At 46.0% G+C, this 26,811-nt stretch overlaps 1 protein-coding gene across 1 annotated transcript in view; it reads right to left on the bottom strand.

Annotated features, from left to right (window-relative positions):
* The window catches only part of INTS1 (integrator complex subunit 1), a gene marked incomplete at its 5' end in the record, with an annotated part of 28,800 nt that extends 1,994 nt beyond the window's left edge, over positions 1–26,806 (bottom strand). The window contains 42 exons of the mRNA XM_010287041.1: positions 854–967; positions 1,548–1,660; positions 2,153–2,280; positions 2,544–2,736; positions 3,134–3,267; positions 3,746–3,869; positions 4,773–4,999; positions 5,629–5,716; positions 6,785–6,903; positions 7,442–7,565; positions 7,649–7,829; positions 8,224–8,364; positions 9,057–9,216; positions 9,927–10,181; positions 10,853–10,977; positions 11,362–11,460; positions 11,860–12,006; positions 13,174–13,332; positions 13,794–13,905; positions 14,262–14,429; positions 15,327–15,431; positions 15,582–15,761; positions 16,336–16,485; positions 16,577–16,756; positions 16,940–17,069; positions 17,325–17,522; positions 17,904–17,964; positions 18,268–18,359; positions 18,751–18,847; positions 20,040–20,197; positions 20,725–20,802; positions 21,471–21,591; positions 22,170–22,278; positions 22,542–22,718; positions 23,074–23,215; positions 23,522–23,667; positions 23,807–23,993; positions 24,254–24,359; positions 24,718–24,877; positions 25,605–25,742; positions 25,980–26,176; positions 26,761–26,806. Of these exons, the coding sequence (XP_010285343.1) occupies positions 854–967; positions 1,548–1,660; positions 2,153–2,280; positions 2,544–2,736; positions 3,134–3,267; positions 3,746–3,869; positions 4,773–4,999; positions 5,629–5,716; positions 6,785–6,903; positions 7,442–7,565; positions 7,649–7,829; positions 8,224–8,364; positions 9,057–9,216; positions 9,927–10,181; positions 10,853–10,977; positions 11,362–11,460; positions 11,860–12,006; positions 13,174–13,332; positions 13,794–13,905; positions 14,262–14,429; positions 15,327–15,431; positions 15,582–15,761; positions 16,336–16,485; positions 16,577–16,756; positions 16,940–17,069; positions 17,325–17,522; positions 17,904–17,964; positions 18,268–18,359; positions 18,751–18,847; positions 20,040–20,197; positions 20,725–20,802; positions 21,471–21,591; positions 22,170–22,278; positions 22,542–22,718; positions 23,074–23,215; positions 23,522–23,667; positions 23,807–23,993; positions 24,254–24,359; positions 24,718–24,877; positions 25,605–25,742; positions 25,980–26,176; positions 26,761–26,806 (5,869 nt within the window). The remainder of the gene's footprint in view (positions 1–853; positions 968–1,547; positions 1,661–2,152; positions 2,281–2,543; positions 2,737–3,133; positions 3,268–3,745; positions 3,870–4,772; positions 5,000–5,628; positions 5,717–6,784; positions 6,904–7,441; positions 7,566–7,648; positions 7,830–8,223; positions 8,365–9,056; positions 9,217–9,926; positions 10,182–10,852; positions 10,978–11,361; positions 11,461–11,859; positions 12,007–13,173; positions 13,333–13,793; positions 13,906–14,261; positions 14,430–15,326; positions 15,432–15,581; positions 15,762–16,335; positions 16,486–16,576; positions 16,757–16,939; positions 17,070–17,324; positions 17,523–17,903; positions 17,965–18,267; positions 18,360–18,750; positions 18,848–20,039; positions 20,198–20,724; positions 20,803–21,470; positions 21,592–22,169; positions 22,279–22,541; positions 22,719–23,073; positions 23,216–23,521; positions 23,668–23,806; positions 23,994–24,253; positions 24,360–24,717; positions 24,878–25,604; positions 25,743–25,979; positions 26,177–26,760) is intronic.
* Between the last annotated feature and the right edge of the window lie 5 nt (positions 26,807–26,811).

Here is a 26,811-nt window from a genome sequence, read left to right as displayed (position 1 = left end):
AAAGGATCTGTGTTCCCTACAAATCCAATCTCCCAAGCAGTCAAGTTTTCCCACCTGCACATAGAGCTAGAGTAATAAATGCATTCTTCAAAAAGGAAGAGAACAGGTAGGTCACGTGCCAGATCAGCACATCCCAACCTGTCCAGGCAGAGGTCACCAGCACTGTCATGCCATAGGCAGGTGAAAGAGTGGAGTGCGGTGTGAGGTTTCAATTCCAGAACACCTTCTTCTGTAACTGAAAGATCTTCACAGAAAGCTTCTTTTAAAAACAGTATCCAGGCTGGATTTCTTCCCCCTATTTCTAGTGTGGAAGGAAAACTGTCACCCCAATACCGCAACTTGGGTCTGAACACTGGACCCCTGTGATTTCAGAAGACCTATGGAGAAGCATGTTGTTCCCATATGCCAGGTTAACGTGAAGGATGGATTCTTCCATGAAGGCCATTTGGGGATTTCTAATAAAATCCTGCTTCTCATCAGTTTGGTATTTTTATATGATTAAAAATGGCATCCCTATCAACACTCCAGACCGGCTCGACATGAACTGCAGCGCTCCTTGAATTACTCATACAATCTCCCAGAGCACTTACAAGATCCTTGAAGAGGCCCAAAGCAGAGGCAGTTGCAGCACTGCTGAGCTAAGTGATAACAGCATCATAGGAAGCCTCTGTCACAGAATCACAGAAGGTTATAGACAAGTTCATCCAAAACAAAACCACATCCTAACTACTGGAGACTTCCAAACACAAAACTGAAACAGGAAACTAGCCTGCAAGTGACAGATAAGTAACTGGGTTGGCATCTGTCTGCATTTGCCCTGCATCTTTGTACAGCTCTGCAGGCCCTCACTTACCCTCAACTGTTTGGCCTCTAGAGAGCCTCTTCATATATGGGGCCATTTCAGCTGGTGTGAGAGGAGTGAAGAGAGACACGCTGACAAGGGGGAGAGAGCCAGCTGCTGCTTCATCTGGGGGAGAGAGAGAGGGAAAGAACAGGTCACTACTGACAGTCCATGTAGTTTTAACAGGGAGACAGGTCCAGTATTCCCTACCAGTATAGTGGTGTATCATGAGCTGACCAGCAATACTGTAATACAGTTCCTGACTCTCACACTGTCTCTAGCCTCACTGCACCTTCTGGTACCCCTCAGCTGATGCAAAGAGAAGAAAACTTCCCGAGCTGTTTTAATACTGAATAATTTTCCCAAGCAAGCTGTAAAGAAAACAGTGGAGAAGTAGAGGTACCCTTAGGGTCCCAAACAGGCCAGTCCTGAAGTGTGGCTGAGGAACACAAAATACACAACAATGAAACTCGCCCATGTTAAGAGCTGTTCTTCTGTTCCAGTAGTGATACCACTGACAGGAAAACAACAAAACAAATACTGGTTCCAAATTGCTGAGTATACAAGTGCCATTCTCCACTCTAAATACCCTTTCGTTGGGCTGTTATGAGAAGAACACAGCATACAGCCCATAAAAGCACCTGTGCTTCAAAACATATCGCAGGTTCACCAGCTGGGATAACTCTTCCCCCCACTAAAGACTCACCATCCTTCTCTTCATCAGAGCCCCTGTCCAGGATGCCACTCTTACTAGGCAGGCTCAGCCCAGCCAGGAGGGACTTCAACATTGCTAGGTCACTGTTGTCTGATGATAAGTCACTGGGGGAAAGAGGTGGCATGTTTAGCTTTCAATAGCAATAAAAGCATGAGGACAAGAGCACATATATGTACAGTAAAACAAATAGCTTCTTAGAAGCAGAAACAAGATTTTTCCTTTCATCAAAACTGGAACTCAAATGCATTTTTCCCTGTATCTGCAGGTGGGACCCTGCAGCCATCACTCAGGGAAAAGACTCTCCTGCTGGCCCTCTGGAAATGACTGCAGGGCACTACGATGCCTCAACAGGATACTTAGGACATTATGCGAGTTGAAATCATCATCTGCCTTCCTTGGGCTCAGTCTTCACCTATAAAAAGCAATATGCTGCTCATCTCAATAGAGCCTTAAGGGAGCTAAGGGTGAAAGAGTGCCCTATCAATAGCTATTTTGTCACATCCTCTTGCTGTCTTCTGTCCAATTAGCTCACGGCAGTCTGACTGTGCAAGCTCTCCAGGAGTTAACCATGGGCTAACTGGAGCAAGGAAGCTTACTGGAGTGGATCCGAGTGCTTCTGCAAGAAGGAGACAGCTGCCTGGGCATTGCATGTGATGTACTTGTGGATAAACTGGACAAACTTGCTGATGAAGGCAGCCAGGTGCCGCGAGGATTTTCTGTAGTTCTAAGAAAGGATCAAGAAGGTGAGAGTTAACAAAACAAACAGTGATGCACTGCCCCATCCTGCACCTCTGGGGACCAGGGAGTAGCTTCTGGATCTCCCGCCTCCTCTTTAAGTTCTCCAAGGTATTTGACACACTTTTTTGTTCTTAGGTATATGACTATTTTCCCTTCAAATGGGAGAGAGTTGGGCCGGCCCGTGTTACCTGAGCTCCTCCCTCTAGCGGGTGGCAGCCCGCACATGGGGGGGAGCGAGGACCTTCCTACCAGCAGCAGACGGATGAAGGACAGGAGACAGTCCCATAGTGCCGCCTGGTGCTCATTCTGGAAAACCTGCGGCTGAAGCAGCTCCAAGATCCCCAGGACGTGGATGAAGAAGGTCAAGTGGTTCTGCTGCCTGAACTCCTGGAAATTGAGGTGAACACGGCCGTGCAGCAGTGCTGCAATCATTGGCAAGTGCCTGAAACGCCAAACAGAAGAAAATCCAGATCTAGCCTCTTACCTGAAACAGTCACATGTTGTTAGACCTCAGTTCCTGGAAGGAACCCCTTATCCTCTCCCAGGGCTCTGGATTTGATCCCTGTATCCATAGAATTAGCAAGTCCCATTTCCCATCCCATTTCCTATTCTGTTCTCTAGTCTCCAAGAGGACTGTTCCATACAGACACAGAGCCAAAAGAGGTGCTGCCTCATTATAAGAGAGATTACTTTGCTGCCCTTTCTCTTGACTTTTGAAGGTGAACGCAGATTCTGTCACAACCGTCATGATTGCTGCAAGTTTGTTCCCCTTCTAGGACAAAGGTGGACGCTTTTCAATGAACACCAGCCACACAGAGGGTGAAAGGGAAGAGTTGTACCTAAGAAGCAGGATGGGATGAGCCACAGCGAGCTTCCTGCAGGCCATATTGGCATCCCACACGCGGCTTTCTGATGACTTGGAGTCACTGGTGTCTGCAAGGAGGTTAATGAATCTGTGAACCAGGGCATCAAGCTAGAATAAAAAGTAATAAGTAAATAGTTAAGAACTTTAAAGCACAATCAAGCCTCTGGCTCTTCAGCGGTGTTTTCTAATTCCTTTCCAACTACAGAGGGGGTTAACAGAAGTTATTTTCAGGTAGAATCTGCGAGCAGATGCAACGTTCCAGCTGGCACAGGATCTGAAGTCCACAGTCCCTACAGACATCAAAGCAGCATTAGACGCCTGCACACTTGTGCTTTACAGAAGCCTTTGGCACACAAAAGCTTCTGGTGCTTGTACTATTTTCTAGAAGGACACTGCAAAATAAACCACACCTGAACTCTCTGCTCCTGAGAGTGTAGGCAGGGAAGGGGCATGAGAAGAGCAAGGTAAAGAAATCAAAGTGACCCACCAAGCTTTTGCCAGTCCTCTCCTTTTAGACTGAGCATCAAGATAGCATCCACTCTGGGTGCACAACTGGAAAGAGGCTTTCCTATGTCTCTAACTTTACCTTGCAAGTGCTGCTGTCTCTGGCTCCTTCACTGGTGAGAAGCATCTCAGGCATAGGCACAAGGAGCTCAGGTAGTTGCAGGTATATCTGAAGCAGAAGGTCCTGGCAGCATTTTCCCACAGAGCTGAAGGAAAAAGTGAGAGGTTAGTCACTGGTTACTACATTAGTTCAACCAGCAAACATCCCAGATCTGTTAGATTAGTAACAGCCTTCCTGCATAAGGCAAACAGACCATGTAAAAGAGCAGCCACCGCTGATTTGATTCAGTATTTTTTCAGTCTTTGCTTCTTTTGAACTACTGGAATCATTCACAGCCTACAGGGATCCATTCACAGTCTATGGGGATCCATCATTAGGCTATCTGGAGTTAGAAAACTGCAGTTACAAAGCGGCACAGGACAAGAAAGCCCTGCTTATATCTCCAGTGAAGAGTCCCTGCACATGGTACTCATGATCATCCCCATCCCAGCTGGAAGAGTAGTCAGAAGCACAACTATTCAGACTAGCCATCCTGTTCACCTGCCCTCCATAGATCCCTGGCATAGTCTATACTGAGAGGCAGTACAATGCAACGGCAACTGAGATTACTCAGTATCTTTTCTAACACTACCATAAGTGATGTTAGGATTAGGTCAGTTTGTTTCACTGCCACAAATACACCATTTTCCTGTGTCTTCCACAGTGCTAACATAACTGTTAGGAGAAAATCTAGTCTCCATTCAGCTTTGAAAGCAATTGTAATGGTCAGAAGCAGGATGCATTGTGAGCAGTGATTCAAGGGATGAGCAGACAAGAAATCCCATGTTAGGAACTGGTAATTAAAAATAACCATTGCCTTAAAAAAAACACCACCACCACCAAAAAAAGAACACAAACCAAAAAACATGGCAAGCATTTTGTCCTGAAGTCCTAAAAGCAAAAGGGCCTTGAAATTTAACTTTAAAAGTCACTTTCCTGGTCCAAGCACCACTTAAAATGACAAGTAACTAAAATTAGAGTAGACAGTGCCCCCCATTTGCAACCCCACCTGCTTCCCCACTGCTGGATGCAGCTGGTCAGATACTCCGTTACTTTTTTGATGCTCTCAAGGTCCCCATGGGAACAACTGAGCAACAAAGGCAGTCGAGACTGGATGAGTGTGCAGGAGGCCTCTTCTGTGTTCTGGTATCTGGTTTCTGCTTCAGCCAGGATCAGCTCCACCATGCTGATCAATTCTGATGCTTTTAGGTGGAGCACAAATTCCTCACGGCGCTTCTGTAATGCAATAGAACACCCAAAATCAATCCAAACTGAATCCCTAGATCCTTCTAGTCACACTTTCCCCAACTGGAATAGAACATATCTTATGACTAGACTGAAGAAGTACCCCGTATCTAGAGGTCGGAAAGCACGCATCACAGCCCCAGGTGAAATCTCTATCTTCTTCTACTTCTGAACTCATTTACTTCCAACTCAGCACGCACGATGGGACAGAAATCATAATTCAGTCACTAAACCGAAAAATTCCTCTGTAGAGAAGAGATGCAATCCCCTTTTCTTAGCAAAATGGGAATTATCCCACACTGGGTTTTAGCTTGCTCACCACTGTAGCCTTGTGCCTACATGTTTAACGGACATTGTGGCAACTGCTGCAGGAGCTGCAGAGGAAATGCCAATTGGGCAAACTTATGTGTGTTCATATCAGCTTTTTGGACTCAGAATTGCCATTGTATCATGTAACATAGCAAAGCAGCTAAGTAACCAGCTGAGGTACAGGCAGAAAACTTGGCATGCTGCACCTGTATCACTCCAGCCACCTCTCGGGCCATGCAAAAATCAGGCATTGTGAAAGCATTGCCTCTTGCTCCATCCAGAGAGGAATCTTCGAGGAACTGAACCACTACCTGAGGAGTTCTTTGGTCCCTTCCCTGCCAGATCCGGGGAATGTGAATACAGGCCCACAAGAAATCCAAGGATGCAGTTGGGTCAAACCTGCCAGAAGGCAAAAGACAACAGATTTGCAATTAGAATCAATGCAGCCCTCAGGCAGCACACAAACACATGGTAGTGTCTTTAAATATCATGAGTACTGTGAAGAAACAAACATCTGCAAATGTAAAAATAGGATCCATTAAGTCCCAAGAAGGGGTTTGGTTCTGTTCCCAGATTATGACTAAATATTTGTTGCAATAGGCACGGCACAGGGTATGGAGCTGAACAAATGGCGTTCAGCAAGAGTGTGGCAGCTACATGGAGTCTTGCACCACAAGACCAGAAGTCAGTCATCAATACAAACAATTGGTACAATCAGACCTGTGACATTAGTGTCCTAGCATACAGAACATCCTATCCTGGCTGTTATCCTGGATTTCAGAAATTAAAATGAAATTGCTAGTGACCAAGAGATCAGTAATAAAATAATAAGCAAACCGAAATACTGCTAGCTTTAGAAGTACTGCTAGTTTAGTCATGTCCTGAATTACTGTTATTAGGTGTTAGCATTTCCTCATCTATAAGAGTAACAAGTTTAAGCAAGACACTACTACAATGGCACTTCACCATTTGGAAGTAATGTGCAGAAGCTGAGAGCTAGGGCTGCTCCAGAGACCAGAACTGGGAGCGTGATGCTAGGAAGCGGTTTAGAGAAAGACTGGTAATAGAATTTAGTACAACCAAAAAATCCAGCAGAGCCTGCCCAGGTACAGAGACTGCTGTCAGTTTGCTATCCAAGCCATCTTGCAAACCCCATGTTCATAAAGATTATCAACAAGGGCAATGCTAGATGGATTACCCAGCGACTAACACTTCCTGTTTAGAACACAGCCAAATCTTTATGTGTTGCTTCCATCAAACAGCAGGTAATACTTGTACCAAGGTACACAAATCAGCATGACTGAAATCAGCATCCTTCTCACAAAGCCTGTTTTTGGCTGGGTTACATCTCCTGGCAGATGCACCATGGAACGTGGCAGCTCTTGTTCTCAGCTTCTGTTTGTTCTCTCAGACACAGTGAGCCGCCCAACTCAAAACTCCTTGCTAGGCCTGAAAAACAAGACTCACCTTTGCTCCCGGTTTCTGCAAAGCAGAAGTCTGATGCACTGGTGCAGCGTGGTCCAGCTGGACTGGTGAGTGAGAAGAGCCAAGAGATATGGGCGGAAGGAGGGCACCTGGGACCCTGCCTGAAATGACCAAACGAGGAAGAAATGTAATAAAACAGATCCTTGCTGTGAGGTGGATGTAGCAGATACTATGTATATTACAGAAGGGTGACGGTCCAGGCAGGCAGATGGCACAGAAGACAACATGTGGCTTTAGGATTTGAACTGCAGTACTTTCTACCAGAACATGTCATCAGCCATGAAATTGTTTTAGTCTTAGCTTTGGCATAGCACTTCTGGGTAAGCTGTTTATCTGTCTGCAAAAATACCAATGGAAACACAGCTGGCTGGGCTGTTATGGGACTGTGTTGTGTCTGTAATGCACTTTGAAGTCCTGAAAAGAACACAACTAAGGAAATATAAAGATAAGATGAAACAGAAGCCTTGCACTGAGAAGGATGCAGCAGAATCCCCCTCCTGATCAGCCTGTATTGCTTTAGAACTGGTATAGCAACACGTGGCAAAACATAAAACTACCCTTTGCCCTGTTTCCAGGTGCAAGTCAGTACCCCAGAAAGGTGGTTTCAGCACAGTAGTCCCTCTACCCAACAGCTCTTACTTTGTTCCAGGAGAACAGTAGCTTCTGCTGGAGATCAGGGCAGCTGCTGATGACCTCTGGGTCCAGCATCTCCAGCCAGTCATTAAGAAGGCCAGAGGAGGGCCCTAGCCAAGGTGCTTCAGTACTGAGGAAAAAACAAAGCCAGTATCAGTGGTGATATCATGAACCCAGACCTACCAGTGAATTCCCATCATTGCCTAGGCTCACCTGCAACTGTCCAGCTCCTTCTTCACTGGTGTTTCTTCTTTGTCCTGGAGCAACAAGGAGCTCACCACAACAATTGGTTTCATGGCAGGAAACCTGGCTGTGGTCTCAAAAGTAGCTGAGAAGAGGACAGTCAGGAGTTCCTCCAAGTATGGAGAGTGAGTTTCAATCAGACCTTGAAGGACTAGCAGAGGGGAAAATGATGTCACTCATTAACTTCAGGATGTAGTAAAAGCTATGGAGTATCACGAAGGCAATCAGTCCAGCATTCCTGAGACCTTGGCTCAGTAAGGAAGGAGGAAGCCATTTTTATCTGGGATAGCAGGCTTCTATTTCTCATTTTGTTAGTGCAAACAGTTTGCTGAGACCTAATCCTAGCCCCAGATCACAGTTTATAAACTCACATACCAGTGCAAGGGAAGGAGCTGATACAAGATAGGACCAAGTTTAGATCAGCTCACATTTTCTGATCCAGGCAGAAGGCAGTTTCCCACAGCCTGCACACTAGGCACTCCCTTGCTGGCCTGGCAGTTCAGCCTGCCACTGCAACAAGGAGGAGCGCAGAAGGACAGCCGTACCTTTGCTGATGAGCTCCGGCTCCATGTTACACTTCTCTCCTGATTTCAGGGTTGCAATGATGGCACGTACTGTGGAGCTGATCAAGTCAGGGTCACGGCGGAAAGTCAGAGCTTCTGTGAGGTGCAAGAAGCCACCTCGAACTGCAAAGAAATCTCGGCATTAGCATTGCAGGGTCAAGCCAGTTGCCACATCAGGCTTCCCTTCTGCACATGCCCCATGTGGCTGCAGAGCACAACTACTCAAACATACAGACATACTACACTCTACTGCCATTTTACTCTCACCGAAACCCTTGACAGCTCTTCTGCCTGATACGGGGATGTGTGGCTAAGAGAAAACTCTATAATCACAAACTCACTTCCATGCCTAAGCTCTTGGTTATAGACTCCTCCTCCCAACAGAGGATTGGACTAGATGACCTTTAAAGGTCCCTTCCAACCCAAAGATTCTATGATTCTAACAGATGGCAGATGACAAACAACTCTACAAGTCATGATGTGACCTTGTTCCAGAGGCATTCTTGCCTACTCCTCTTTCAGGCTGACAGCTAGCATTGAACTCCTGGCCTGAGCAATTGGAAGTTTTCCCTGAAAGATCTGCTGTGCTTGGTGAGATGCTACTAGGTGTCTACTGCAAAACCCCAGAGCTAAATCACTTGTTTGCATCCTCATGGAGTTTATATAGCACAGTACAGAACCTCTCTTCGCTACTCCTAAGCATCCCTCTCTAAAAGGCAGCCCTCGACTTTCTGCTCTGGGTACAGTTTTGTTTCTGTCCCTTTCTTGTCCCACTTAGTCCACTCTGAATCCCATAAGCTGCACCGTGCTAGTACCATCGCTGATCCTGTGCCTTGAGGAGTACTGCACAGCAAAGCCCTTCAGCTGAGCACGCAGAGGACCATCTTCCACCGCAGGGTTCTCCAACCACTGCAGCATCTGCATGAGGACTTTGAAGAACAGCGAGGAGAAGGCAGTGTCTTGTGGCATGCAGCGCTGGGGAGAACAGCGAAAGAGACTTGCTTATACACACTTCAAGAAAACAAGACAGCAGGAAAGATGCAGATAGTGGCACATACTGCCAAGAATACACAGAACACACCTACTCTGTTGGTATCACTCAAATCAAGGCAGCAGCTTCTAGTGTACAAATGCAAGGCAGCAGCTTCTAGTGTACAAATGCAAGGCAGGAGACTCAGTCACACACACAATACCTCTCCCAGCATAACTAAGGGTAACTTTGTGCCTTCTTTCATCATGAAAGGAATGAAAGATTTCATCGGGTAATTCTCAGCCTGCTCTGAAGATCTCTTTAAGGAATTACAGACTTCAGCTCTCAAGTTGTCTGCAAACGCCCTGGCTTGCAAGACATGACCATGCTACAAAACACCACAAACTAGTGATCCCAAAACCAGAGACCCATAGCTGCAAATCCACAGTGCAGCAGTTACCAGACCAGATAAGGTACACCTAATTCTGTGTGTAAGCCCCAATTCTCAGCAGTGTTAGGCTAATGTGGCCAGCCTGCATCCAGGTGCCTACATCCAGGAACTCCAGTCCCTCTGTGTCATGCTCCCCAAGCTGTATTTCCAGCATTACACAGGTAGAGGGTGTACACACAACCAAGCAGATGCACTATAAACTTTCTGTTTCCTCACCATCCTCTTTGCTCAGTGCTACAAAGATTCTTGTCCTACGCGGCTCACCTGATACTGGTACAACTGGCGCATAAGTGGGCAGGAGATGAAGTGGTTACGATGCATTGCCATCACCAACGCACCGCTGTGCGGAGAGTTCATCAGTGCAGCTACCGCCTGGAGAAGTCGTGCTGCGATCCCGGTCACCTGTGCGTTCCCCTGGCGGATGCGAGCCAGTTCCTGCCCCAGGGCCTGCTGCAATGCCAGGGCAAGCGGGCGCAGGTTTGAATTCTGCCATCGTGGGTCTGGATTTAGTGGGAAAAGCTGGTAGGATACAGAAAGGAGTTAAGTTTGTGAGAGCAAATGAAAGGACTTGCTCTACCATAAACATCCTGAGGCAGAGTACCAATTTACCTTGCACAATTTTACTGACTGTGGGCTAACTGGAACCTTCTGATAGAGCTTTTTCAATATTTTAGTGCCTGGTACAGCAACAGGCACAGCATCTATGCAACCCCAACGTGACTATTAACACTGACACTGTGGGGGAATCGCCATACTACCCAAATACAGGCAACCCACTTGGCCAGTTAATTTCCTGTGGAGACTGGCTCCTTCTGGAGTCAATGGAGAGAGGGAGGCTCTGCAAGCAGACAAGCCAGAGTACAAATACTGTTTGCACACAGCTTTGCCACCAAGGCCCTGCAGGCGTTTCTCAAATCCTCCCTCTACTGCTCAAAAGAAAGGCACTATACAACTCAGAACAAACAAGGTGCAGAGATAGTAACATGCTAGTAGGCGCTGACAGTATTAGGCACGATGAAAAGCCACATCATGTTCAAACAGCAAGAAAAAAATTCTTGCAGTGTCAATGCATGCAAGGCTTTCATACTTACTGCCTGCAAACACTGTAGGAGGAAGGGGTCAGAAAATGCAAGTATAACGGAAACAGATTTCGTAAAGCTGATGCAGGGAAGTAGAGGTTATACCAATACCTGCAGAAAGATGCCTGCTAGATCATCTTCTGGGCCCAGAACCCGGACTTGGCTTAAGGCCCGAATCCGGCTCTGGCCTTGAGAGTTCTCGGGACTAGATTTTGACCTTGCAGTCTCAGCGCTGTCTGCAAAAGAAATAAAAGAAAAGAAAGGAAAATGCCATTATGTTAGCTAGCATCCAAAGCCCCAACACTGGACCACCTTCTGCTTTACAGTCTCTAACCACAGAGAAATTCAATAGCTTTTCTCTTGAGGCCAAGCAAGACCTATTTTTCCATATCACTCATAACAACTCATTGTAGTAAACTCCATGAATATCGCAATTTCTCCCTCCACCAGGAGCAAAAAACTCTAGCAAGGACTGGTGTCTAACTGTTGCTTGCTGATACATTGCAACACAACCCCTTATGAAGTCAGTTCTTCCCGTCCTTCTCAACGGCAACAGAGGAAAGAAGGAATTTTGGAAGACAACCTTGATATTTGGAAGTGTAGGCTATCCCAGGCAGTACCTCGGCGGGCTGGTAAGGATGCAGTGAGCAGGGAGTGGAAAGTCTGGCCTCCTGTCGCTCCTCTCTCATGTTGAACCTCCACAAGGTGAGCCATGTAGTCTGAAAAAGGAGAAGATATGAACACATCATCATCTCACCCTCTTTAAGTAAAGCAGGACAGAATTGGTTGCTGTTTGTACAGCTCCCACAGTGAAAGGCATTTGCTGTCCGCATGGACTTTGTAAACATGATGCTTTTAAGCCTTGTTTCTTTTACAAGTTAGCCTCTAAATTAGTTTTTAGACTCTGTACAGTCCCATCCAGAAAATTCTTCTCTACTTCAGGAAATACAGCCAAGGGCCTTCCAGACACCCCCAAGGAGGTGTCTACAGTGACAACAGGCTGCCAAAGCAGCCTCTGCACAGAGTTTGCTTAACTAGTTTGGATTTTTCCAAGGAAGTCACAGGAGATACTCGTGAAAACTGTTCAAGAAAAAGTAAAATGCATACAAAGCTCTTACTCTTGTCCATGATGTTCTGCTCTAGTGTCTGTGGGTCATGAGATACCGCCTGATCCAGGTACTGCAGAAGTTTGCTCATGCTGGAAACTGGGATTCCAAAGGACTGAACAAAGAGAAGCAGCTGCTGTGGCTCCAGATCCTGCAAAGCTGAAATACACAAATACTGAGTCCTCAGACCTCTGAATTGCTCAGAGAGGGTCATCTTTATTACCTGACCTTTGTGCCTTTGGCTGGACCAGGAGTGACATGTTAATGACAGGGCTGCAGAGAGCCCAAAGCCAGAAGTCTGACAGCTGCCTACTATGTTTTCTTTGCTCTGCACATCATTGCCTTCTTATTGCATCTTCCAGTTAATTCACTCACTGGCTAATATGGTCTTCTGTTTAATTTGATCAAAACCCAATCATTCGTATTAAAAAAATAACTTCCACCCTATCTGTTCATGGCTGCAGGCAGGAATTATTCAATAATTCAATCACTGGCTATAGAGAGCTGTCATTTAATTAGTAAGAAAGGGATGAAAGCGCTGAATGCCAAGAAGAAATAGAGCACTGACAAGCCATGCAAGGACAAAAGTAACTACAGGTATAGCTTACATCCTTCAGACACTGCTCTCCACATTGCAAGCACACCACGTCCTATGAAAGCAGTGCTGTGCCTGTTGTCTGGTGACTGTGTAGCTTAATTCAATTTGAATTGTTACAAAGATGGGATCCAATTCAAAGTCCCGATTCCTTTAAAATACACAGGAAGTGCAATAGTCATGCAGATTCTCTCCCCAACAGCAATAGTCGCTGCCTATAAAAGCCAGCAAGATTCAGCACTTAGAGCGGGAGGGACTGCCTTCCACACTCTACCAAAGGCACTGACCTCTTTTTCAGTCTCAGCTTTCACTGGGTTCTGCTCTTAATGCTGTGGGGATTAACCTGTGGGGTCTGATGGTTAGCGAGGTTGTATCTGTTCTCACATCCTTGGTACATGAACTACATCATGGCTGAGTAGGGAATCGTCCTGCGACATCCCATAACATTCCCTGCCCGGAACCAGTTCTTATTCTGTACATCAGTCTGACAGCCCTAAGGAACGTAGCGAAGTATCTATTGTATGTTTAGATTGAGACTGTCACAAAAATCAAGAGACACACTGCTTTCTAGATCCAAGCTCCCTGCACAGCTGCAGCATCTGCAGTGACTGATGGCCCCAGCCAAAGATATCCAAGTAGGATGGCTGGGCATACAGAGGACTTGAGCAGGGAAGCCTCTCCCTTTCCTTTCAGGAGGGTCTGAAACACCAACAAACATCGCACAGGCTCACCTGCATCCACAAGACGTGGGACCTCAGAGCGGATCATACGCAGCTTTAGCCAGTCAGGGAGCAGCAGAGCCTCCTCTGAGGTGTCAACCAGAAAAGCAGTAGGAAGGGGCTTTTTCTCCGGGAACCATATATCCAGTAAGGTATAAAAATCACCATCTCCTGCTTAAAAGCAGATACAAAATTATCTCCCATGTTCATAAGCACCTAGAATACACCATCCTTCTCTAAACAAATCAATAAACCAGAACACTTTCTTGCTCAAAGGTCAGAAACAACTTGGGAATAAGCACTATCAAGTGGACATGTGAACTACGTATCCGAGTTCCCAGTTCTCACACTACAGTAAGTCTCTGAGTCCTTCTTGCTTAGCAGGGAGCAACACACCATCATTTTAATATTTCCTGCTGTCTGCAGAAGGCAAAAAAAAAAGTGCCTGCAAATCCTTCATTCTGTGCAGCAATATTCTGAATGATCTTACAGCTACAAACAATTATTGCAAGAGACACGTGTGTGAGTAGAAGGATTAACACCAGCCTGACCTGTTAGGAGATGGCAGATAGAGGAAAGGCTCTCTGTATTGTCTATGACCCTTTGAATAAATCTGAGCACACTTCACTAACCTTGAGGTGGCCCTAGTGTCAGGAGAATAACCATGGCATGAACGACAAGGATGTGCATAGTGGCTGTTTCCCCACTAGTCCAACGAAGGAACACCTGATCCTGGGACTCTGACTGGAAAAAGGCAGAAAAAACCAGAATGAACAAAGCTGGGAGGAAAAGGGAGAATCAGATCTGTAAGAAGCAGACGAAAGGAGAACATGAGAATGGACAAATTTAGTCAGACCAAAGTTCCACCCAGCACAATATGTCCAACAGTGTTCACAAAAGATACTAAAGGAGAAGTTAAAAAAGCTTTTTATGTACACATACACTTGGCTCTGATATTATGCCAACCTCCAATTATTTTCAGATCAGGGAATTCTTGAACCAGACATGGGGTCTACATACTCAGTAACCCAGAATGCGCTTCTCTTTCGTTAACTCGTCCAGTTTCTTCCACCTGCTTACGCAAGCAGGGAGGCACTCACCCAGCTGTACACCTCCTCGCCCTCCTTACTCTGGCGCATGCGTTTGATGTAGCGAGAAAAGATGGAGAGAAGAGCAACAAGCACTGCATCTGATTCAGCACAGTACGAGAGCTTGGAGAAGAGGTGAGACATGATGGTGGAGCGCTCCACTATGAGTCGGGCTACATCCTGCAAGGGGAAGAGATCCACGAGTTCTTTACTGAACACCACAGCCAAGTCCTCCTGCTTCACTGCATCACATTATGTTTCTATCATCAGCCCAGTTAATACCACTCTGGAGATCAACGTGTGGAGTCAAGAGTAGAACCATCACAACAGGGAAAACACCAGTGCTTTGCATGATACGTTACAGTGTCCCCAGTTGTAGCATAGCTGCATTCTGATGCATCCCATTACAAAGTGGGCATTTACCTAGCAACAATTTGCATTTCTCTGAAGAAGCAGATCTACTGACTCTTATCATTTAACATTATCCAGGTATCTAAACAGATCAGATCTATGGTGGTAGAAAGAGCACATGAGCCTCTAGATCCATGCATCAATCTCCAAATGACTGTTATGACAGATACAGTTCAACGGACTTAAACGCAATGAAAAAAAGCACAGAGATACAACAACGAAAAAATTATTGTTAAAAAAAAAAATCACCAAAACCTTTTTAGAGAAAAAAAAATCATAAATCCAGTTTTGATTATAGGAGTGCATAGCCCACCACTAAGGTTCCTGACTTGCCATTCTCTCCCCAGATACATGGGACTGCAGGTCTAGCACCTGCTTACTTGTGAAATGCTACCAGGTGGTGGGAGTTCTTTGAAACCACCTTTCACTCTTGCATTCCCCATACCATCTGAGATGGGCTGCTGGACTAGAGGTTATCGCTCTGATGTAATTTCATGATATGAAACCAAAGACACAGGTTGCCTTCCAACATATATGCAGAAACACAAAACATGCTCCCAAAAAAATGCATCCTGCTGGTACAGCAAGTCACAAGCCCATCACTGTCCTGAGACATGCCAGGTCTCCCCCATGCAATCCCTCTGCCCTAGCAACCTGGCGTCTCACCAGAGCGAGGTCATTGTGCTGTCCCTGCTCCTCCACTGGGGCATGCTGGGAGAGGTACACCAGGTAAGCACTGATGGTCTGGGGATCTGTCTCCATGTGGATGGCCTAGAATGAGAATTCCTCTCATTAGAAATGAGGATGTAATGAAAACAAGCACCAGCATAAGAAAAATTCTTCTGCAAGGATATCACCCACACATAGTTTGCTCAGATTTGTTTTAGCATGAACAGGAGAAAGAATAAGATGATCACTTACCTGTTGCAAGGCAAGAGCTGTTGTTGCTCTAACACTGTCAAACAGGGGGAGCCTTGGGAGGTCTCTCAGCAGCCACTGATATCCCTGCAGCAGTTCAGAATCACCAGAGTCTTCTTCCATGGGGTGATCTTTCTCCTCTCCATCACGCAGTCCTCCTTCTGACAGCACCAAGGACAGGCCCTGCAGAAGTCACAGGGACACAGCTGTTGCATTTGAAGCCACAGCTGGACCACTAGTTTCATACTAGTGAATATAATAGAAACAAGCTTCAAACATCATGGGAATGATCCAAACACAGCACACAACAGGTGTCATCTCACATAATGTGTTCGCTTGACAGCTACCCTGCTTGAGGTTTCAGCCTTCTGTAAGCACAATCTTTTTGAGCTCTCTGCAATTCTGCTTGCCTTGACTATGCTCTAGAGCACCACGCGCTCATTTACACTCCCCACAGACAACAGCTGCTGCCAATTACTCCACACAGCACATGATCTGCTGAGTCTACACCTGAACTTCACAGGAAACAGCAAAATCCAGCTCTACCTTACAAAAAGTACTACTTAGCTGTTGAACAAAGAAGTCTTCTGAGCAGCAGGGAGTAGAAGTGCATTTCATGGGGTTTGGATATTGAGACAAGTTACTGAAGAAAGATGACATTAAAATTTCACCACGCTGGCTCCGGACTCATGAGAATCTAGGACTCTGCCCTCAGCTTCTGACAAAACCCAGTCAAGAAGATTTTCATTTTGCTCACCTTCATGGCCAAGACCCGTGAGGCCACCTGGGAGGAACTCAGGCGTCGTAGGAAATAGTCAAGCACCTCACAGGTGGTCTGTTCATCTGCTTTGGGACCCAACAGCAAGTCCTGCAACCGTCCAAGCAACTGCCTTTGCTTCTGTTGTCTCTGTGGAGCAAGAAGTTGGCCTTTCCAATGAAAGCAAATCCAGGATGCACAGAAAGTAGATAACAGAACTGATCCCCAGGAGACTACTCACCTGGCGCTTCTTGGCACGCTGCTCCTTACTCTCACCCTCCTCTTCTTCTTCACCCGAGGTTGACTCATCAGCAGCATCATGAAGCAGAAACTCACACAGGCACTGCACAGGTAGGACATCCAAGGAGCCCTCGCTGGACTGAACCAGATCTGCCAGCCATGGCATTGACTGTGACGAGGCCTGGAAAGCAGGGGAATGACAATGCAGTATCAGCAGAGCACAGATGCAGCACACTGACCGTTTAATTCCTGAGCAGTAAACCACCTTGCCCTGCATCTTAGCTTCCTTTTGACCCTCACTCTGCTCAAATTTCAGAGATGAGGGATAAGATATCAACAGGGCCAAGCCATCAAGGGAGCCCACCTGTCTTTGAATAATGTTGAGCAGAAAGTCAGGATGACGACTGCGACACAGGAGGTGGCCCAAACGAAGCGACTGGTTCAGGCTTTTCACCTGCTCCAGGACATGTGGTGGAGGTCTCCGTGGGGGACCCCTGCCAGAGAAACAAGACATTATCCACAGGCAGACATACTTTCACTCTTGTGTTGATGAGGATCAGTCAGTTCAGCAGTGCATGAGGGCCACATGCAGCTGGCAACAGAAGGACAAGGACCAGATGTGACACATCCCACAGGTTACCAAATCTCAGGGCTCTTCTTGCCCACATCAACCACCCTGTAAGATAGGGTTTCATGACTATCATTAACTGTGATTTCATGACAGCACCAGGCTGCAGAAGGCTACTTACTGAGGGTCCAGACTTGTCAGTTGGGACAGCAAGAGGCTGCTGCTCTCTGTAATTGTTTGTTTTGTGGATGCAGCAGCCAGATGACCCTCAAATGCAAGAATCTCCTGTTTTTCTCTCTGGGAGATTTGAAGTTCACGATTAATCATCTCTGTGCGTGTCTCCTCATCCGTCAAGGTACATTGAGGATAGGAATAATTACTGAGAAAATAAGTTAAAAAAGAAAATGGTTATCTTGGCCCATTCAAAACTCATGAACCACAGTCAGAAAATCCCCAGGACTTCAGCTCCACTAGGCAACACAGAAAAAACAAGGCAGCTTCCCAACAGGCCAGGGAGACTGAGACCTTTTCAGCATGAAACATCACAGTCATCCCTCCATTTTTCTTAGCTTTATTCCCTTGCTTATAATATTTCTGTTGGGGGAAGTCATCTTTCCCACTCAAACTGCAGTTCTGCTACCAGTCAGCCTATTTTACACCAGTCCCACTGGAAAGGAAGGAGCCAGCTGGCACAAACTCCATTCAGAATATGTGTTTTCGGTGGTCTATTTGATTTATGTAGCGATTTAAGCATACTAACTTGGTCATGACCATTTCCATGAGCATCTTTAGAGAGGGATACTCCTCCCATGCAGCCAGACCTGGAAAAAAAAGCGAGGGTCTTTATATATATTCTAACACACTCCAGGGTGGGGAGACGCACAACAACTCACTTTGGAACAGCTCACCACACTTAGGAGCACAGACAACATGATTCCAGCCACATGCTGGGCCAAACAACCACACTGTGTATTTTTGCACACACAGGGAATACACAGTTAGTTAACTGTGGTTATTTCACCAACCCAGCACATGCCTTGAACACAGGCAACCAGACTTCAGCAGACAGCACCTTGGCCAATTTTTGCAGCAGAACTAGTATCCTGAGAAAGGTCCACACTCACCAATGTTTTCAGGATTGAATGCAGCCACCACAAGCAGGAGAGGCCAGGCTTTCCAGTAGAGGGTAGAAATAGCTAGATTGGGAGGCTGGTACCTGCAAAAGCCGTCAAGAGATACAAGTGGTTGGATTTGGCTACTTAAGCCCATCTCAAGACTGCTTTTCTCCATAATCATGCACTGTGTAGATTCAGCCACATCAGTTCAGTGGCTTTCAAAAATAAGAAACTTCTATCAGAAGGGATAGCAGGGTTCAGATGAAAATTTCTAGAGCAGAAAGGTCAGACTACTTGCAGAGGAAAGTCTATTCCATTCCAGGTCTTACTTGCCCTGGAAAAACTCCAGTGACGTTGAAAAGGTTTCCTCATGATTTTGTTATTAGAAATTGTAACAGGGAAAAGCATCTTAAAATCTGTGAGCTAGTATTGTTAGTCACAAGGTAAAAATGAGCCAGATAACAAGAAGATTGTCTATGTGACAAGCCTTACCCTGGGGGCAGCTGGATATTCTCTGGATGGTGGTAAGTGCACAGATTTAAGACCGCATCTATCAGCTGGATTCTTTCTACCCTCAGGACCTCAACATCTAGAGAAAGAGAAGAAAAGACTAAGCAAGTTATTGACCTGTCTACCCAGCTGAAAGGCCTTCAAGAAAAGCATCACAGTATAACAAACACTTTACTTCAAGCAACTATGTTATTATGTGCTTGTTCTTATGATATTACAGGAACAAAAAAACCACACCCCAAAACGCTCAAGAAGCAGCAACACTTAAAGCTACAAAGCAATATATAAGGATATTGAGCTTTTCAGATGCAATTTGGTTTAGATTCTTCATAACAGCAGTTTTTTTCCAAATGCATCCAATGTGATACCGATGTCTTTTTCAGAACTCAGATACACTCCTTCAGGTAAGCAGTGAAACTGCTCAGAACTTCTGGGACTCAGAGGAACTAAAAATGCATTTCAACTTTGTTGCAAGTTTTCAGACTTGCTCCAACTCACCTCTGAGTCTTCCAGTATTTGAAATTGTGCAGCATTTAAAACAGTATACTGGGAGGCTGGACACATTTTCACAGGATACTCAACAGCAAAGTCTAGTTCATTCCACTTGCACTGACCAGATCTGGATTAGACTTTGCTATTAACCAGTCAGCACTAAAAGCACATCAGATACTTTGGAATCAAACTCTGACAACTCTCTCAACTCTGACACAACACATATAGCTAAACTGAATGGATGTACTTTTCAAGGATGCAGGAATTTCGGACAAAAGTTGAATGAATTCATAAAATGGGTAGGAGGTAAGGCTGGCTTTGTAATTGCTATTCTGTAATAGTGTTTGAATAACAGAATTGGGAGGAGCATACAATACATGGGCTAATTACTTTAACTTCGAACCATTTTTGAAATGTCTATTCATTTTATGGTCTATATAAACGACTAAATTGACTTTAAAAATGCCAACTCAAACTTTTGGGTGGCTGTTCATTGTCCCTCATCATCAACACAACCAATAGTTTCAGAAACACTCCATGACCAATAATTAGTAATGGAGAGGAACAGTAGGAGAAAATAAGAAGCTTCTCTAGTGAGAAAGCAACAGCAATGCGAGCCTGACTTTTAGCCAAATGCTTAGCCACCAAGACTAAAACATGCTTTAAACGATGCAAAGGCTCTTTGGTACATGGTAGGAGCTGCCTCAGCCCCAGGTGGCAACAAGAGGACATGTAGACAGAAGGAACCACTTGCCGGCTGGAGCTTTGTGCAGTCTTACCATCTGCTTGCACAGCTGCAGCCCGCTTCACCAAGTGGTCAGCAAGCTCCATGGCATCTGCAGGGCCAAGAGGAAGGTCCCGCGACAAACCAATCACAAGGATTCGCATCAGTGTGTCTTCAAGGATGGGCACCTCAGAGCAGAGGCGAAGAAAGAAGCTGCATGAGACATGAAACATCAATCATGCTTCTTTTGACAGCAGCACAAGGGTTCCTGAAACCCTCCACAGACCCTAGAACTCATCTGAGTAGAAGATAAATCACAGCTTAGTTCACAACCCCTTCCTTAGCCTCCAGTTCCAAATGCAACTACCTGAAACAAATTATTTTATGGAATATTGCTCGCAATGCCTTGTACCTCTACACTTCAGCCTACTTGAGTTTGAGCTCCCTAACATCACCCCAGTAAACCATACAGTGCAGAGCTGCCCTTCTTACAATTACAGGATCAAGATACCAAACAGCTTGGCACAGGGAACAGGAATAAACGGAGAAGAGGAACAGATGGAAAATGGAACAACATCCCTCAATTCTAAGGCAACGTAACAGATGATGAAAATACAAGCACAGTTGCAAGCCCTTCCAATACAAAGCTATATAAGGAACACCATAAAACACCCATTCCTCTGCCTCCTGCTACAGCAGCTCCATGCCTGCATCCACCTAAGGGTGGGGCACACACTCACTTGCGGTCACTCTCAGGGGGCCAGTTGTCCCATTTGTAGTAGGTTTCTGGCTGTTCTGTGAAGAGCACCTTGTGGAGGCTGTAGAGATGAAGAGGACAGTAAACACCATCTGTGTGAGGCTCAAGAATACATTCAACACTCCAGTATCCCCAAACTCCTGCTAATGCTTCCCATTCTACACATGAAGAAGCCTCCTCAGATAAGCTAGTCCAGCAAAAGTAACAACTCAAATCACAACAGAGGACTATGCAGTATGGGCATTTACACTTCCAGTGAACAAATCTCAGATACTATTAATTCTGGCTTCACCTGCCTCAGTAATGCCTTGAGACAGACTCCAGGATATAACCTGGCCTCCAGAAGCAGGTAGAGAATACAGTATTATCTATGGAGCCCTAAACCATACGGCCTGAAACAGGATGTCAGACAAAAGAACAACAAGGGGTCCACAGGGATCATGCTTGGTCAGGTAACTGGAAAATCCCTGTTGGGAGGAGCCAAATAAGACAAATCAGAAATATTTTCAATTATCATCTATTTTTGGTAAGAGGATGCATCTGCAGGATTTCCTCAGAGGGAGACAGTCCCAGCCCAAACCCTGCTAAATCACTGTTTCTGCTCCCTGTCTGATCAGAGGAGAGAAATCTAACCAAACCCTGGCATATGCATGGTTTTTCACAATATGTCATACACTGTTGGGAAAAGGACTGGTTATACACAATATATTACCAAATTGACTCTCCTACCAGTGCACATAGTCCTTGGGAGCCAGCTTGCTGATAGATGGAACGACTGTATGAAGCCACCAGACAGCATCTCGTTGGATAGCAGCAATTTGGTTCTGGAAAGAGCGCAGCACTTCCAGGTCTGAAAAACAGTCAGGTTACAAGCTACAAACGTATCAAGAGTCCCATCAGAAGCCAAGCAGGAGAGGGTGGCTGTTTCAGGAGCAAGGCTCTGAAGCATCAACTGTAAACTGGGGAGAGATATATCAGGCAGCCTGGAGCATCCCAGCACTGACAGCGTACGTGCTTCGCCTTCTGATGCGCACTGCAACAAAACCCCAAGATGCAGCACGGATGAATTAGCACTGTGAGAAGACATCTGGGCAGTCACTTCAGTGCCACTCCAAAAGCCTGTCTTCTCAGCACTGGGTCCTTGGTAATCCTTACGGCTGTTCCTCCAGGCTTGAGGCCCCTCCATACACAGTTCCCTTTCCCCAGCCTCTCAACCACTGCTTCCATAGATACAAGAAGCCCCCAGCCATGCAAATGCCATATCTCCCAACTCTGTCAGTCTCAGGATGACAGCAAGCACTCCCATGCCTCTATTCAGAATGGAAGCTTACACCCCTTCCTAACCCTAGCTGCAATGTTTCCCCAGCCTCAGAAGGGGGTATCTACCAGGCTGCCCATTTTCAGAGGAAGCTAGGTTGTTCTGCTTACTCTTTTTCTCTCCTTTGTCCCAAGCAATTCCAGCCTCCTTCACCTGGGCTGTGATACCAAGCATCATGGAGACAGCTAGCAGATCAGTTATGTGGATGACAAACCGCTCCTTTAAAAAAAAAAACAAAAAACAAAAAAACAGAGTTGAATAAGCAATACCCAAAGCTGCCTTCTGGAAAAGTGTCTTGTCATCAAAAATGACAATCATGGATGTTTGGAAATGGGATGTGCGAGCACTTCTATGAGATGAGACACGCAAATACTGACTCTCTCAGATAACAAAGAGCAAAAGAAAGAACGGCCAGAAGAACAGATATAGAAGCGCACAATACCCCACTGGTACCTCCAGCAGCATAAGGGCCAAAGTGGTACCTTGAATTCCATTTCTGCATACTGGGCCTCCTTCCGTTCCTGCATAAGACCCAGACAGAATGCCTGGAAGTTGATCTCGTGTTTCGTCTGTTTGATGATCTCTCGCAGCAAAGCCCGTGAAGCCCGCAGGTAATCATCCTTAGTAGTCAGAAGATCCTGGAACACCATTGCTAGGTACTGAGGCCATACAGAGAGAGAAAATGTTTAGTGCGTTGTAACGTATCTGCATCCACAAAATGAAAAGACACAAGGAAACATGTCTGGGGGTATGTCTGTCCTTCAGACCCCCAGGGAGCTATAATAACATTTCTCTCATGAAACTTCATTACCACAAGGTTGGTCAACCAGAACGTGGAAGTTAGAAAATGCCCATGCACTTTTATTCCTAACAAGCACAATAATGTAATTTCAAAACAGTATGATACAGATCACACAGTTGGCTGTGAAAAGATTTCATTTGAGCCTCAATTCAACTAAATCTCTCAGGTGGGGTTCTGGGATTACCAGCAGTCACACAAGACACTACACCTACCTTTGGGGCTTGCTCTGAGCTATGCTGAAGCACTGTATACAGGATCTGCATGTTGTTGGGATTTCTTGCATTTGATAGCTCGTTGAAAATCACAAACTTAATTGTGGTGCCCAGGTTATCCCTATGCGCATTCAGCAGCTCTCTGCAAGGGATGAGCAGAGGTATCAGAGATGATGTTTCACTGCAGCTAGACCAAATGTTTGGATTTCTCTTTGAAGTATTTAACACAAAAAAGTGAAGAGGATGGAGCAGCACATATGCCTCGCAATATCAAAGGATTACTGAAAGACTTCCAGGTCAATGAAACTCATTTAAATGTTACACAGAACACCCTACGGTCCACGCCGGTAATTAAAACCATTATGCAGATATATTGAGACCATCAAAGCCCTGGGCGCATCTTCCAGAGTGCCTTCTCTTTCCATCACAGACCCAGTCACTCACTCACCTGACACATAGCATGTAGTGGTTGAGAAGAACTTTTGGCTTGAGACGAATTTTGATCAGGTTCGAGATAACCTCCATGTCCTCTGAGCTGTGGGTGTTGCAGTTCATACAAACTGACATCAGCAAGTCCTGAGCTGGCTTGGTCAACTGCAAAGGAATAGCAGAAAGGCTACAGCCACCTGCCATCACAGATCAGAAAGGTAACTGGCACACCAGTATGGGGCCCTCCTGGATGGATTTCAGACCAGGTCCAGAAAAGTCACGCTTCAAGAGCTTCTGTCCTCACCTTTGGATTCTGCAGCCACATCTCCAGCCTCTGCACAGCCATCTGCCGGACTTCTTTGTAGCCACAGGTTGCCGTCAGCAGTCGAAGGAGGTTCCTGGAGACATTGTCCATTGGCTGGCGCCGGTTGAGTTGGTCCCGCAGCATGTCTAGGACATACTCCTCCACACTCTCTGCAAGGTCGTCATACCTGGGCCACACAAACTGCATTTTATTCACTTCCACACAAGCCAGCTTCGTCACACTTTGCCGTGTCCAGAGATCAGCATCCTTTCTTGTTTGTGGTACACATTGCAAACAAACAAAATCTACTCTTTTCTCCTGGAACCAGTTTTATCTGATGCTCAACATCCAGTGCAAAGAGGGAGCTCCCTGCTGCAGCACTGCAGGAGTGGGTGAGCACAGACACATCTGCCATGCAGCTACTTCAGAGAGGATAAGGCACTGTACCTGGGCATGAGCTGGCCCTCCTGCTCCGGGCTCATTTTCTCCTCCGCAATCAGCAGCTCACTCTGGCTGTCTTCCTCCTCTGTCATGGAAGGGTGCGGGCTATTCCCTAAGAGAAACCAGCACACAGGATGCTTCATGAAACAACTCCTTCTAGAAATCACCCACGCTCTTATGTGTTCAGCTTCTTTCACGGATCCCCTTCAGTAACACTGAAGAAGGCCACAACTGGTCGCTTCCTCATGCTGTATCTCACACAGGCACGTTCTCCAAGCCTCTTTCACTGCCTGCCCTCAAACATCCCCTAGAAATGAAAGAGCCCCAAAGAGAGGAAAAGCAACGCCTGGAACTCAAAGTCTGGTCTATGTGACACCATCCAGTAACAAACTATTCTCAGTGGTCAATAAGTTCACCAAGCTCCATGTTCTCCCTACCCCTTTGATCCCGCTTCGCAAACACCTGCTTACCAGCACTAAGGTCCCCTCCACTACGTCCAACTTCCCCATGCAAGAGCATGCTCTTAGGAGGCATCTTTGTGTTGAAAGCTGTTTGGATGTTATCCACAAATGTCTTGCAGTGAGGACTGTCCACCCAGATACGCTCCCCAAGGGAGTCCTCAATGTAAACCTACAGGAAAGAGAGCAGAACACAAACCATGCTCAAGCCTTTTTTGTACTTGTTAATCAAAAGAGTATTCATGAGGATCCCAAATTTTTATTTCTTTTTAATATACAGCTGCAAAGTATGAAACTAGCACAACCATTTCACGAATGAAAAACAGAGACCAGATAATTGCAGGCAAGTCACATAAGAGCAAAGCAACAAACGAACACATCCCAAGCTCTACCGGGCACCAACCCTCTCAAGCAGCAAAGCTGATTAAGCTTTAGCAAAGATTTTACAACAACTTCTACCACCAAAATATAGAAGCTGGTCTTTTATAAGCTTAGCCTTTTTAAATAAATGGGATGTCTTAATCCCTACAAACTAAAAAGTAAGAAGTTTCTGTGGTGCTTATATCAACACAGATTGTGAAAGGCATCTCAGCAAAGACAAGGCAACAAAAGGCAAAGGAAGCCACAGCATTTCAACCACCAGTGCAGATTTTCCTTAAAAAACAAAAAATCAAAAACTGTTTTCCTCCCTTGTCAATACAGCATAGGCACAGTCTCCAATTTCTGCCTCCTCCAGCTGCATTCCACACGCTGGACAACAGGCCACTGGACAACCCCTTCTCTGGCAGTGGGAATAAAACCTCTGCTTCTATCCACCCAACCCACACAGCCTTCCCAACCACACCTGGTTTTAACCCAGACTGCCCACAGTCCCGCAGAAGCCACCCTGGTTCACCAACCTTGACAAAGATCTCTGGCCAGTTCTCATCCTCTTCATAAGCTGCCATGAGAAGGTTGCAAGCCAAGACAGACACGAGGCTGTTCCCTTTGGCTTTGAAATTGATGGAGGCATCTCTTCGGAGCAGGCTGCATAGTGCCTGGAATATCATCCATAAAAAATAAATTAAAAAAAAAAAATCAAGCCCTCACAAGAAAGCATACAGAACAGCTTTAGAAAAAGAAATACAAATTGCAGCAGCTTGCCACAGAGCTACGGTATTCACACAGGCATGTGAATTATGCTCTGGTCTGAAAGCAACTGCAGCTATGGCTCGTAAGCTGGCAGCAACAGTATGTCAGTAAGCCCAAGGGTCTCAACGCGGCGCAGACCTCACCTCGATAACTCCTTCAGTGGCAAATATGTTTGGTTTGATTTTTGCCAAGTACATGAGGCTCAGGTACAGTGTGGTATCAGGTTTGGCTCTGTTCATTTTCAGCTGCTTCACGGCTCCACACAGCACCCCCTCAATACGATCGTCATTGCCTTCTGCCTCTGCTGCCTCAATTTCATCCAACAGCACCGTGGGGACAACTGCAATCATCAACACACAGGCATCAGCATTTACCCGCACACAAAATAACCTGCCCTGAGATGCTGGCAGGAGCAGTCACCAGGAAAGCAAAGGGTGGACCTGCTCACCTTCAGCCCCTGCAATGGCTTTTCCCTACCCAATCGCTATTAAAAGTTCTGTTTCACACCTGACAACGCCCCTTGATTATCTTTCGGCTGGTCCGTGCTAGCATACTCCTCTGCAAATGTATCAAACACCAGAAAATTGAATGACACTTCGAAAAGCAAGCAACGTCCAGATCCAGACTCTGCTAAAGACATATACGAATAAAATACCACAATCCAGACTCAAAGATTTCCTCAGAGAGTCTTTCAGACGCTGCTATTAAACAGCTGTCAGAGAGGATGAACCCAACCCAAAGCCAACATGAGAGGAGACACAACTGTGACTTCGGCCCTCTCCAGCAGGGAAACCCTTAGGGACAGCATATAAACGTTAGTGTGTGGGCTTCGAGAAAGGCTCCTGGGCTGAAGCTCTAAGGAAAGGTAAACTGAAGTTTGCATCCTCGCTTGCTTGCCGTGGCAGAAGCGCAGTGAGGCCTCACCTTCGATGGGGATGACAGACGGCTCTTTGATGGAGGGTGAAATGGCTCGCT

The sequence above is a fragment of the Phaethon lepturus genome, unplaced genomic scaffold (assembly GCF_000687285.1).
Source record: "Phaethon lepturus isolate BGI_N335 unplaced genomic scaffold, ASM68728v1 scaffold41085, whole genome shotgun sequence".
Classification (NCBI taxonomy): Eukaryota; Metazoa; Chordata; class Aves; order Phaethontiformes; family Phaethontidae; genus Phaethon; species Phaethon lepturus.
The sequence above is the reverse complement of the archived record's forward strand: the minus strand, read 5'-3'. Positions and strand labels throughout refer to the sequence as shown.